General features: G+C 39.4%; 1 protein-coding gene across 1 annotated transcript; it reads right to left on the reverse strand.

Annotated features, from left to right (window-relative positions):
• Nucleotides 1–7,068: 7,068 nt before the first annotated feature.
• Nucleotides 7,069–12,858, reverse strand: LOC6569622 (doublesex- and mab-3-related transcription factor A2). Its single transcript, XM_001996081.2, has 4 exons — nucleotides 12,695–12,858; nucleotides 11,671–11,772; nucleotides 11,146–11,587; nucleotides 7,069–8,336 (listed from the first exon to the last, which is right to left on the reverse strand). The coding sequence occupies exons 1-4, from the start codon at nucleotides 12,839–12,841 to the stop codon at nucleotides 7,471–7,473; spliced, it is 1,557 nt and encodes a 518-aa protein (XP_001996117.1). The 5' UTR covers nucleotides 12,842–12,858; the 3' UTR covers nucleotides 7,069–7,470.
• Nucleotides 12,859–14,462: the final 1,604 nt, after the last annotated feature.

A 14,462-nucleotide genomic window follows, 5' to 3' on the forward strand; every position in this document is an offset into this window, starting at 1 on the left:
TTGCTGCTGAAAGGTTTCAAAATAGTTTTAAGCATATTTTTATATAGCTACTTACGTCTTCTTCTGTCTTTAAGCATTCCAGTTCTTATGGAGTTGGTCCTGCCTTGATGATCATCAGTCCATTATTATTAAGGTAGGCAATCTTCTGCTTACTGGGTATTACCAAGACGACCTTTCTTCCGAGCAGTTGTTCGCTAGCTTATTTTATATCTGTCCTCTTAAGTTTTATCATTCCGTCTCTCTCTCTCTCTCTCTCTCTCTCTCTCTCTCTCACATTCCCTATGCCTGTCCCTGTTTGCCGCCTGTTTGCAAAACTCAATTTACACAATTCCTTTCACTATTTTTATAGCCTGGCTAGCAATTTATTTTAATATTGCTTCCATAAAATGTATTTTTTTCTTTATTTCTTACACTTTGTTTGCACTCTCAACTGTATTGTTCTACCTCACTCTTTCCCTCTCTCTCTCTCTCTCTCTTTCTCTTTCCCACTTGCTCCCTCCCCTCTGTATCCATCCCTGTTGCGCTCCCTGTGAGCCTGTAGCCGACATTCCCCCGGCTGCTCCTTTGTTCTTTCGCTCGCTTTTTACTGTGGAGTAGCTCTTGAGTTACGTTGCCATTTTTGTGTGTTCCGCTCTTTATTATTTGAGCATTTATTTTGCATATTGTATTTTGTATATTTCGTTTTTACACGCCTTTTGTTGCTGTCCTTTGTGTTCGTCAAGTGTCCAATAGTGGGGACTTTTGTATTTATTCTTTGTCTTCTTTCTCTCTCACTTTTTTTTTAGTGTTAAACAATTTGTGATTGCAGTTTTGTTTATTTTTTGCTCGAGTGTTGTTGGGCGTAGAGTGTATAGAATTATAATATTGTGTATTATCTGTGCCCACTGATGCTTAAGCAAAGAATATTAATAGTGCGACAGATTCTGGGAAAAATGTCATACAAATATTAAATACTTAACAATATTGATTGCAATCAAAGGAGACTGTGAAGACACTTTAACGAGCATCAGGACAGGAATCTATGCAATAGTCAATTTAAGTAGAGGACTAGATTAAGATTTTTGACTATCTTCATAGAGGTAATTTTAATTAGTTATGATATTTGCAATACATCGAATGATAAGCTGTTTATATGTTTCCGTTCATGTCCGTCGGTTGTCTGTCTGTTTCTCTGCAAACTTGTTCCTCAGTTTTGAAGCAATCTTCATGAAATCTACTATAGCATATAGCTGTCAAAGGAAGCATCGGTCAAAGGATGTGTTCTTGTCTGAAAAGCTTGTTTGTTCAACGAGTAATTCTAACCAAACTCATAAGTTTTGCATGCTTTTATGCATCAAACATTTCGACAAAAAAGTATCATCATCAGACTACTCTAGCAAATAACTCGCGTTCCTCTGGGAGTTAATCGGTTTTTAAAGATTTGTAGTGAAATTCACAAGATGTCAATTTCACTTCGGTCTACAAGGGTATGTAACCTTTGTAATACTCAAGTTTATTCACTTAATGCACTAAATAAAATCCAATTTGTTTATCATTTGACTATCGCAAATGTTTACAAAATTTGCATGTCCTTGCTAGCGCGTGCCAATTAGCACAATGCCAATCTGTCTCTCAAGAGTCCTGCACAAAGCACTCGAACCCACGATTTGTTGTCAATTAACACACACACACCAGCACACACCAACACACAAATAAACTGTTGGATAAACATGAACACGCTGCCAAGCGTTGCATTTAGATATTTATCGCACTTAGCTGTGCTAGTCAACTACCCCCCCGGAAACCCCCGCTCAGCCCATCCATATGCCATGTCAACCGCAGAGACAACACGTGACTTTTGTGCAGAGAGTTTAAAAATCACATTTCGAAGGACTTTGACGGGCGACGTTGATGCGACTGATGAGGACGCTGATGGCCAAACAATGAGCTAAGCAGAGAACTCAATTCAAAAAAAAACCCACCCCTACCCAAACACTAAGTATTTAAAAAATTTAAAAAAATATATATATAAATATATATATTTAGTGAAGTACAGTTGCCTTCCGGAAATTATGATGCAAGTCAACATATTGATGCTACATGCATTCAATAATCAAAGTGACGCGTCGGCTTTGATAAAAGAAGAAAGCAGCTCCCCTGCCCCTCCCCCTCTCACTCTCACTCTCTCTCTCTCTCTCTTGGTTCCCCCCTCGAAAAGAAAGCAACACAAGCAAATGTAAAAAATCATTTGAAAGACAACACAAATAAAAAATAAAAAGAAAACAATATGTAAATTATGAATATTTGTGTAAACAAAACGAACGGCAACTGAGTGCATCAAAGAACAGAAGCAGGGTGAACACTGCCATTAGCCCAGCTACTGTATTAAATCATATGCGAGTAGTACTATCTGTTTGGATGGATGGATGGATGTATGGATGGATGTATGGATGGATGTATGGATGGATGGGCGATATCATCTGGTGTCTGCTTGGGCGGCATCAAAATTGATTTCTCATCGCGTTAGTTGCTCAACAGGCAGCCAGGTTTCTGCTTCTATGTGTGTCGACTGTGAACACTTGGCTTATTAGCCGACTGAACTAGCCTCATTGACGTCGCACAGTGGGCAGAAATACAGAAAAAGTTACATTTGAAGGAAATTTGATAACTTTTGATTCAATATTGAATCATCAAATCATCATAATAAACAAGTATGTTGCACATAATCATTCCTCAGTCAGATGCATTTTAGTTATTCGTTTTTCACTATCAATAATTTAATTAATGTAGTTTAATTAATTAAAGAATTTAATTAATTTGAATTTTATAATTACTGGTAAGCCTGTGATAAATATAATATAATTTATACGTTTTTTTTGGGATTCAAATTTGCTCTCTCATTAAGTTGAGACTTTAAATTTATTTCTTATTTTCTTTCAGACCAAAGTCAAATTGCTTTGATCTGAATAATTCAATACATTCAATAAAACGACCATTCATTCCTATGACAGCTATATGATATATTAGTCCGATCTGAATGAGTTTTAGATGTGAGCAGCATAATAGCAGGCATGACTGCTAAGCTTAGTTAGGATTATTTGTTGAACTAAATAGTTTTTTATTCAAGAACTCATCTTTCAAGCAATCGTTTTCCGATACCTCTGTTTCGCTGATAGAAAGTCATATAGACAGAAAGACAGACGGACATGGCTATATGGACTCATCTAGTGACTCGACTCCTTCAAATTATAATACTTCCTTATAAGTTGTATTCAAATCTACTCTTCTAGTAAATTATTATAGCATTACTCGTCATTTTCTATTGCTTACAATATTTTTTGATCTTGGCATAACCACTGTGAACCGATGGCGGTGTCTCTTGTTGTGGCAAAAGGTCTGGGCCACCTACTTTACACGTTTGCTACTTGAAATGGCATTTGTTGTCTTTTCATGGTTGTATTCATCTCCCTCTCTTCTGTCTGTCTTTCTGTCTGTCTGTCTGTCTGCGTGTTGGAAAAACAACACACCAAAAAAACAGAAAAAGACGGAGTTGGTTGGGGAACCTGCCAAATTAGTTGCTATGTAGCCTTATGACCCATTGCTTGACAAGCCGCAGATTGGGTTACCCAATCCCAATCCCAATCCGAGCCGCCTGTATCTCTAATGTTTGTCTTGTAAAAACAAGAGAGGGGTTGGGGTTGGGGTTGGGGTAGGGGGAAGTGAAAAAAAAACGAATGCATTTGAAATCTGGCAAAGCAAATAATAACAAATAAATGAAACTAATGCCAAGTAGTAGAAAAAATACGGCTGCTGCCCCGAGGACCACCCTCGTTTATATTCCGAAAAAAAAACATATGTCTGGGCATTTAAGCTGTTAAGTAACCCTTTTCTTTTTTATTGGCAAGGGTTCTACTAGCCATGTGCCAATTCTTGAAGGAGCGAGAGGCGAGTGAGTTTTGGCTGAGTTCTAATTGACGGCACTTATGGAAAGCCACAAGAGCCCGTGTGGCATCTGCAGCCCCGAGGACACAATCCAACCCATGCCAGTTATCCTGCATATATCTATAGCAATCTATCGTATCTAAATATCTATTTGTTGGCTGGCTCGTTTTGTTTGTTGGTTGGCTGGTTGGTTTGTTTGTTGTTTGTTTGGCTTCAGTTGGCGTAATCGCCTGCTATTAATTCATTGTCCATTATACAGCAGCAGCTCCTTGCCTCCTGACATTGTATGCAATTTGTGTGGCACTACCGGAGCAGAGCACACATGCATGTTGCCTCAACGGCCTCGACTGCCTCGACTGCCTCAACTGCCTTGCCTCCATTGTGTTGTTTGTTGGCCAACATGGAACGCTACTCTAAGATATTATCGACAGCTCGTCCATTGACAATAACAAGCGCAAGCGGCAGCCCAACTGACTGACTGACTAAACGCTGCCCAGGCAGGCCACCAGGAAGCCACCAGGGTAACTGTTACACAGAAAAAAACATCGTAGATATGATTAAATCAATTCTCAAAAACTATTCTTGCAACTACAAATATTACACAAATTTACAAGTTCGTCTTCGTAATTGCATCTCTTCAATAAGATACGTTTAAGTCTTTGTGGATTCCAAGTAGCACTCACAATGTTTCTTAGATTAATATATTTATATATTTGAAATATTTGTGAATGCATCACGAGATACATAACAGCATCACTTAAGATATTATAGATCCGTTTAGAGAATTATGGGGGAAAATCTATAATTTCTGAAACCAAGTTTAGCTTTTAAGATTTGTGTTTATGTCATAATATATTACTGCAGTATGATTCTGAACGATTTAATAATGCAAGCTACTGTTTTACTTACGAATTACTTGTTGTTCTTTTTTCTCAGTGTAGTTGCTGGTAGTTGCCTATTGTCCAGTCGGGCGGTGGTTGATCTGTGGTTTTGGAATTAGACCACCCCGTCATTGTTAGGCACTGACAATGGTGCCCATAGAGCCAGCGCATTGTATGCCCCTGAACACTCACACTCACACACACACACACTCACACACACACACACTCACACACACACACACACACAAAGAGTACTCTGCTGTTGTGTTCTGTTTGCTTTTGTTGCTGTTGTTGTCGTTGTTGTTGTTGACTTTTCGAGTTGCCGCACAATGCCACAGAACAACCTATTCGGACAAATTGATATCCAATAATTTAATTCTGTTATCCATTCGCCATTCATTTCGCATGTCCGCAAATAGTTTTGTAATTTGCACTACGGCATGCGTGTAACCGATATTATTGTCCTGCCTTTGGTCCTTCAGCCATTGTAAAATAACTCAAATGCCTCATCATGCTGGTCATTTCCACAGCCCTGCGACTGACCCCCTGACCCCCGGTCCCACTCTTAATCCCCTGTGTGGCCAATAGTTTTATTATAATTTATCTATGTCTGTCTGTCCGTCTGTGTGTCGTGTGTGTCCGCAAAGCAAACAAGTCAAAAACAAAATTTTGTGTGAAAAAGGATTTCACACTTTTCCATTTGCCGCACACAGTTTTCATGTAAGTGTTTTGTGTGTTGTGCGTTGTGTGTTGTGCGGCGTGTGTTGTGTGTTGTGCGGCGTGTGCCATTAGTTTTCGATAATAAACAATATAGTGGCGAATAGATAAATTTGATAGGGCTTAACGCCTTCGCATATAGACAGCATCACATCGCATTAGATGCCCATAATTGTCATTGACCGGCGTCGAATTGGAAAACTTTTTGATATTAGAAATTGTTGGCATTTTTGGCAACATTTCCCACAATTCGTAATGATGGGATTAATAAATGATTCATTAGGATTTCCAATTGAATTGCGATTCAAAGCTATAATATGGCAACTCAGTTACTCTTATAGGAAAGGCAACATTTTTTAATTTTTAATTAAACATTTAATAAAACAGCAAGTTTAGACACACATTATTTGTAAGCATTGGTAGTTAAACGATTTTTGGCAAGGGGTAATCATAAGTTATATTATATTCTGTACACATTATTAAAAAATAAATAAAATAAGTAAAGAAAAAAATGTGAAAAACAACGATTCCCTTTAAAAATGAATACATACTATATTTATTATTGTTACAGCATAATATTATACTACGTTTATATAACTAATTTAATAAATAATAAACTACTTATCTAAAAAGGAAATAATCAGATTAAATACAACATTAAGCTGTGTTTGAAAAAGCCAAAAATCTCCGTGCAATTGACAATGCTCAACTGAATTTGGATTGAAGATGATGGCAACTATGTGGAATCCTAGTCTGACGAATGCTCTCCATGGCCACAAGGACATCTCCGTAAAATCACTGCAGCAGCTGGCAGGCTGTAAAACCTTGAGGATGTCCGATGTCAATTAGCGAAAGTATTGCAGATTCTCAGAGGTTGTTCAGTTGCTCAGTTCCTCTTGAGGCTGAGAGATTGAACACTGGCAGAAGAATCGGCTTACTGTGTGTAGTTTACCTCAGTTCTTCTAATCATTTTAAATTGGTTGCTGAAGATGGAGCGTAAAAAAGGAAAGCCAAAAGTGGCAGGACATCCAGTACCGAAGACTGCAACAAGCCTGACTTGCAATTAGTTCATGATTCATGGAAGTAATCATATTTGCATAGACCATAACAACAACATAACAAAACTAACTAGAATCTAATCCCATAATATTGTAATTTGGAAACTACATTCTCAATTAAAATTGTGAGATTTACAAGCCAATGAAAACCAATCGATTCTTAGTTTGGAAGCTATATGAATTAGTAGACCAATGTTAATACCAACTGAGTTTGCTAAAGATATCAGCAAAAGAAAATGAAGATATAATAGTATCGTTATGATATAGAGATATGTCTCATATATATAAACAACCTCTGCATGCAAATAAAGTGTTCTTTAATCTGAAAATGACGTTTATTTTTCTGGTTTTTGCAATTTCCCAATAGTTAAGGTTTATACAAACAAAAACTAATTCAAACGATTTATAGAATTGGATGTTGTTTTTTTTTTTAATTTATTAAATACTTTAACACAGTGTTTGAAATGTATTATCTAATACATGGTACGATATATAAGTATATGGTACATATACATAGGTATCTCAATCGGTATATATGATTCTTTACACAATAATCTCAATAATAATAATATATCTAAACGTAGTATCTTAGAGCTCTTAACGTATAATACAAATACTTGCCGAGTGATAAACATGTCGCAGATACAATTTACAGTTATGCAGATCTGTTCTGGATATATGTGGGTGGGTTATATATGGGCTTTAGGATATATATATATATATGTATATATATATATATAGCCAGTGTTACAATCTTACGAACTAAAGAAAAATCAATTCTACTGTGATTTGCCTAAAAATAAACAATGTTTACACTGGAGCCACTGGAACCACTGGAGCCACTGGGGATGCTTGAGCTATGACGTCTCAAAGGGCCGGAAGACGACCAAGCCTCAATCCTGGGAATCGCCGGCATTACTACTCCGGTCCATGGCAATGCCACCAGCACCATTCGACTCGGATTGATCGATATCCGCGCTGCTCAACACTCCCGGCAGATATCCTGTGCCAGCATAGGGGGCAGAAAGGAAACGCTTGGCATGCGCCTGCATGAAAGGATGATAGCGATGCGGATGGGTGGGGGAACCGAACACAGCGGGCGGCACCAGTGGCGAGAAGGCGGACTTCATGGGGAATGGCGGCGAGGGGGGCACCGAATGGGCCGACGATGCCGGCGGCGGCGGTGTCTGCGTCAAATCCTCGCCAGCGAGCATGCACTCCATGGCCTGGAGGACATCGCCGCGAAAGCGCTGCATCAGCTGCTCCACATCGCTGCGTCGCCGATTGGGAAACACACGCATCAGCACATCGATGGGGGATCGCTGCTGCTGCTGATGCTGAACATGCTGCCCCAAAAGTTGTTGCTGCTGCTGTTGCTGCAGCGACTGCGCCTGCGCTGCCGGATGATGGGTGGGCAGCCCGGCGGCGGCCAGGAACTGTGTATGATGATAGGGCATAAAGCCCTGGGCATGCCCATTGCCAAAGGAGCGCAACAGATGCAGATTCTCGGCGGGTGTATTTGGCGGCGAGTTGCTGTCCTCCTTCTTCAGGCTCAAGTTCTCCGGCGTTGCCTCATCCGGTGCCGAATCCACATCCAAATCCGATTCCGGCGAACTGGGCGGTCCGGTGCGTGCCGGCGACAAACTGGACGTCAGATTAAACAAACCAGCCACCTTGGGCCGGGGACTGCTGGGTGAACCGCACTCGGAGCCCGTATCCTGATCTGTTTCATTCGAGTGAGCAGCACCACGTTTGGAAACTGCAAAGAGCACAAAAAACACAGGCAGGTTGCAGATTACACTCGGAAAACAAACATTTAGATAATTTTCAATTGAAGTAAAACACAAATTTTATCACCTTTCAACAAATTTCTTATTTCAAAAAGGTTTAACGAATTGTGGATATATTTTGATAGCTCCTAAGGACGATATACAATTTGATATTTATATTCAGAATAAGTTTTTCTCCAAGTGTACAGATCAGTCAGGTAGCTGTGGGAAACTCTGTGTGGTTTTCCACACAACAAATAAAAGTATCGAATTGTGCGACGAGAAAAACGGCAAACAAATAAAACAAAAATCAGAAAAGAAAATCAAGAAAAAAAAAATGTAATCACGGGAATCGCAAACACAAGTTCAAGTCAGAGTTGGGAGTGGAGATGAGGATGACGATGAGGATGAGGATGGATTGTAGGGAGGGCAGGGTTCGTTGACATGGCAACCGGGGATGCAACCTGTGCTGTAGAAGTGAAACAAGTTATATGATATTTTTTTGTATTTGATTTGGCAGTTGACGAAGCCGCAGTGAAAATTTAATTAAGTTGCGCCCTGTCGATTTGTGAACCCCTCGCCCCCCGCTAACCCCGTACCCTTAAACTCTACACTACATTCCACATGCCACTGTTCACCTGGCGCTGCTGTTTCGAATTGTTGTTTTGTTTTTTTTTTTATTATTGTTTTTTCCTCATTTCATGCATGAAATCGTCTTGGATTTCAGTGCAAATAAGGAGTGTAGTACTTAAATGGGACAGGTTCGATTGATTCGCGTGAGAATCCTTGTGTGTTTTCCTTTCTCGAAACAACCAGCATGAAGAAGAAACAACAAACATATCTTAAAAGGGACTACAGAGAGTCTCGCATTACGCCCTCAGTTTGGAATTGTCTTACAACCTGACGATATAAGCAACGTTCCAAATTAGCACTCAAATGGAGTGCCGAAGTATCTATTCCAAGGACTTTGTAACTGTTGACGTGCCCCCTTTTTGACTGGGGGTTATAATACTGATTCTTATGGGTATATAAGCTGAATGCTAATATGGCTATTGTGTCGGATAATGTTGCCTTTAATTGTATTATTAAAACGCTTCAGCGATCGATAAGATATTGGTTTTACTTTGAATGATTTTAGATGTTGCTTTGTATGCCTAATGAAAATGCATTGATGAGATTGAATAAAAGTTGAAAATTTAAGTGGAAATATGTGAATAAGCAAGTCGAAATAAGATTGATAAATCAATTTGGCAATTATATTATTTAGTTATTCACATGTTCAATTACTTATATAGGGCAACCAAAATGAGAACCACTTAAATAATACTAATAAAAATGTGCATTGAGAAATAAAGTAACTTTGCATATGAAAAGGGGTTGTAAGAAGATTTAAGTACTTTTATTTTAGATTAGTTATTGTTTCTGTTATTATTTGTATTTCTCTGTATCCATTAAAATGTTATTTTTATAGTATTTCTTCAAACACGACAAAATATTTCATACTTTTGCACTCTGTGTGAAAATTAGGATTGTCAGAATTCAAAATTATGTTACGAAACTTAAGTTAAACTTAAGTTCCATTAAAACACAATATTCCTGAGAAACATAATAAAACATAGCCATAATCGGCATAGAATTAAAGAACTATTTGGGATTGATAAATATACATATATGTTACACAAGAAGGTAAAGGAACTGCTCAATTTATTTACATTTATTTCTTTATTTTTCTTTGGAAAATAAATAATTTAAAGATTGAGAGCTATGAGGAAAATTCTAGTTTTACGACTCAGATTTTGCCTAAAATATGTCTGAAGTTGAGTTAAAAACTTATAAATTAAAAATGAGGACAGTCTTATGAGTAAGATATATTTTATAGATGTCTTTAGCTGACTCCAGGTCACCTATCACATAATAATATAAATATGGAATAAAAAAAAAATGTAAAAATAATCAAATAATCGAAGTTTTAAGAACATTAAAGATTAATTTAAATATTCTTGGAGTAGAAAGAAATCAGCTAACTTTGTGCTTTAGAAATAAACGAAACTGCTTAAAATATTCTTGGCAAATCTTTAAGATGCAAAAAGGAAGAAATTGTATATTACCTAGAATATGCTCTTCACCCAACCAGACAAAAGTTTTTAAATATGCATATATTTATGATTCTAATTACTGTATTCAATTGAGTTCCAAAAATGTTGGGGTTGATCTGTGAGAGCTAAGCAAATTGTGCTTTGAAATTGGAGTCTTAAATTCCAGCATAAGGTTTCACTTTAATTGTTGCTATTTTTACCATTACCATTCACCTTAACTTTAAATGCGGTTTGCCCTTTTTAGAGAGTGGGTTGGAGTAAAGTCGTTGTTTATGCGCCGTTTTACAGAGTGCAGGTTAAACGCCTTGACTGCTGAAGCCCTTGTGTTAACAACACCTACAACTTCAAAATCAACAACTCATATACCCAAACACACACACACACACCCAAACACACCCAAACACACACACACACATGTCTAGGAGTGTGGCACTTTATGCGCCGCTGCGCTTTTCACAATTGAAAACGGAACATTTTTCGCAGGCGAGTTTTTCTTGAGTGACTTTGAAGCGCATTTGGAGCAGGATGTGACCAAAAAGGGGAATTGTGGGTGTGAATGTGGGAGGGGAAGGGGAAGGGGTTGCAATGTCACACATGGACTGCACACAGAAGTGGGCATTATTGTTGTTGTTTGCGATGGCGGGCAGCAAGGCGTAAATATAATAATTTCATACTTCTCGATGTGGCACGTAGGGGGACTTACCGGGACTCTCGTCCAGCTCGGTGCGTGTGGGTGAGAAGCCAACGCTGAGGTGCTCGGAACGGGTGCGTCCATCCGTGTCGGATTCATTGCCATTGTAATGCTGCTGCTGCTGGCGTTGCTGCTGCTGTTGCTGATGATGAAGTTGCTGCTGCTGTAGCTGTTGTTGCTGCTGCTGCTGCTGCTGTTGCTGTTGCTGCTGGTGGCTGGGCGTGGAGCTTGCCTCGTAGCCATCGCTGGGCGGTGATGGTATACCGCCATGGAAAACACCATTTTGTGCCGGGCCAGCACCAGTGCCGGGCGCTGTGGGACTGTGCGGGGTGGGCGTAACACTATCGCTGCCATTCTGTTGCTGACCCTGACCCGAACCGGGCACCGAGGTGTACAGCAGGCCCAGCTCCCTGGCCTCGTTCTCCTCCTGCGCCTGCTGGCGTCGCAGCGCCACCTGAAAGCCAACGGACATGGAAAACTGACAGATTAGATGACTATGCGGCTACGGCCAGGCCAATGTCAGTGGCCATCACCCACCTGTGCGGCCATCACACGCTGCCGTTCCGCTATCAAAGTGCACTTGGCACAGACACAATCCCGCCAGCGGCAATAACGCTTGTGACCCTTCAAGGCGCTCACCTGCAAATGGTCAAAGATCGGAATTGGAATTGCAGTTGAGTTAAAGTGGTTTCAGATCGCAGCTGGTTTCGCTTGAACTAATCATCAAACTGAAGGACGGAAGTACGTCCCTGAGTATTGTGCATGGAAGTCTCAATTCACTCAAAACTTACTAAGTAAATATCAAAAAATAAAAATGATAAACAATAATGATCATAATGAATAACAAAAAATGATAAAATTCAAATGTATAACTAAACTTTGTAAGGAATTTTGGATTTGGGTTTTTCCTAATCATTGCAGTCAAGTTTATGATTATTTTGCAATTTCAATAATTATAATAAACAATATAAAATAAAAAAATAAATTATACATAAAAACAAATACTTGAATACAAATTTATGGTTGTATTTAAATTGTGAATAAATATATACAATTTATGTTCAACAATTCAACACTTATGATTCTATTTCACTTGCAAATAAATAATAAATAAATCAAAATTATTGAATAGCAATTTTACCTAAATTGTGAATAAATAATGTGTAAATTATAATATGTAATTAAAAGTTTGATATTTCTGGTTGTACTCAAGTTGCAAATAAATCCAACATTTGTTACTGATATTCGGAGAAAACTCGAAGCAGATCAAAAAATTAGTCATGTCGAATGAATTGGTTAATGAATCAAGTTAAGATACAATTGTAAGCCAAAATGTTAGCTTCAGGTGTGTGGAAAAGAGTGGCAGATAAATTTAAAACTACTCCAAATACTTAATTAAGAGTATTATTAAGTACTTGACAGGCTTGTTAGAGGAGTAGTTGAAAAGTAATTAAAGCAATTAGTATTTCTACTGCTACTCTACAATTACTTAGACAGGTAAGGTTATGCAGATTGAGCTTCAATTTGAGCAAAAGTCAAAGATTTGGTAAGTCACACTGACCACGCCATGATTGCGACACCTGGCGCATTTTGGGGTACGCTGATAACGCTCCGAGGCGGCGCGCAGAAAGAAGGCGGGCGGCAGGGCGCCCAAAACCGGATGCTGCGACATTAGATTCTGCATATCGACACCCGACGGCAAACTCATGCTGAGCCAACACAGACACAGTCGCACACACACAAACACACACTGTCAAAATTAGGTGTTTCTTGTTTCTTGTATATATGTTTGATATGTAAATATATATTTTATTTGTTTTTGCTCAATTCTCAATGGAAATCACGCTTTGGTGTAACAGTCACAGTCACAGTCACGGTTAACACGGTAATCACGGCGCGCGCATTGACGACCATGTCAGATGAAGCATTCGATTGCAACTGATTCAACTTGGACTAAATTCAAAAGGGAGCAGCAAAAGCAGCAGCAGTAGCAGAAGCAGTAGCAGCAGCGATGCCAGCGCCGCAGGCAGCGACAGCGTTCAAGGCAAATGGCGGCAAAGCGGCAACATTTACCAATACAAAAGCCGCGCACACACACACGCACACACTTAGAGCAGGAGACTGAGCGAGAGACAGAGAGAGAGAGAGCGAGTGAGTGAAGAAGAGAGCAACGCTGCCTAGGGTTGCAAAATAAATACAGTTTTGTGCGCGTGTGTGTGTGTTTGTGCGCGTGTGTGTGCTTGTGGCTGCCTACGTCGGCGTTGGCGTCGTCGCAGCCTCAGCAATTAAGAAAAAAGTTTCAAAATCTAATTTGGTACTGTATACAAATTTGTGCACTCGAGGCGGGCAGCGACGGCGACGGCGACTGCGGCAGACACAGTCTGGCACAGTGGTGCGAGTGTGGTTGGCTCTGCTGCGGTGGATGCTGTTGGTGTTGTTGGTGTTGGTGGTGATGGTGGTGGTGGTGGTGTTGCTTGCAGGCAGTTGCCTCAGCTGCTGGCTGGTGGTTGTTTGAGATTTCTTTCATTTTCTTTGTTGCTTTTGTTTCACAATTTCTGTTTTGCTGTTGTTGTTCTTGTTTTTGCTTGGCTTAAGCACTGTGCGTTTGTGTGAATGTGTGTGTGTGTGAGAGAGCTTCGGTTTATGGAACAGCCAACCAAAAGCGTTGTTGCTCCTCAGCTGCGAAGCGACCTCGGCGCTGGTTGGCATGGCAGCGTAGGCGAACACACACACAATACACACACACGCACACACAATGCAGCTCGACACAACTGACACAGTTGGCAGTTGCAGAACTTGTGGTTGTTGCATATGTATAAAATGTGGAGGTGGGCAACAGTAAAAGGGGGAAACTTAGGAGGTCAATTGCAGCCTCGCTTCGTCTGCCAGCTTTGAGCAGCTGCTGCTGGCTACTCGAATGTTAAAGTTGCTTTGGATTTGTTTTTTTTTAAATATTTTTTTTGGCATGTTGCCACTCGCTTTTCATTTGCAGCTGCTTTCTGTATTTAGCATATAAAAGTGGTAGTCTAAAGAAATTGTTTATTGTTTATGAATATACGAAATGTTCACTCAAAGGCGAAGCAAGAATGAAAGACTTGAAATTTAATGAACTATCATAAATTGTTAATGCGAGGGAAATGGTTACAGATAAAATGTTAAAATAATCCGTTAGCTCTTAGAAAGCAACTGTACAATTCAGCTGACAGAAATGCAAGCCTTCAATTATCTTTAATCTTAACAAAAACTAGGGAATAATACATCCAGTTGCAATCAACATAATTGCAGAAAACACTCAAAACAAAACAAATAAAGTATTAAATACTAAATAA

Source organism: Drosophila grimshawi, unplaced genomic scaffold (genome assembly GCF_018153295.1).
Source record: "Drosophila grimshawi isolate 15287-2541.00 unplaced genomic scaffold, ASM1815329v1 contig_311, whole genome shotgun sequence".
Taxonomy (NCBI): Eukaryota; Metazoa; Arthropoda; class Insecta; order Diptera; family Drosophilidae; genus Drosophila; species Drosophila grimshawi.

What these genes read in the sequence shown, in the direction of transcription:
- LOC6569622 (XM_001996081.2), bottom strand. Translation starts at nt 12,841, where the DNA reads ATGAGTTTGCCGTCGGGTGTCGATATGCAGAATCTAATGTCGCAGCAT. An exon ending in GGTGTCGCAATCATGGCGTG is followed by an intron (nt 11,773 to 12,694) that starts GTCAGTGTGACT and finishes GACCATTTGCAG; the next exon opens with GTGAGCGCCTTGAAGGGTCA. An exon ending in AGCGTGTGATGGCCGCACAG is followed by an intron (nt 11,588 to 11,670) that starts GTGGGTGATGGC and finishes GTTGGCTTTCAG; the next exon opens with GTGGCGCTGCGACGCCAGCA.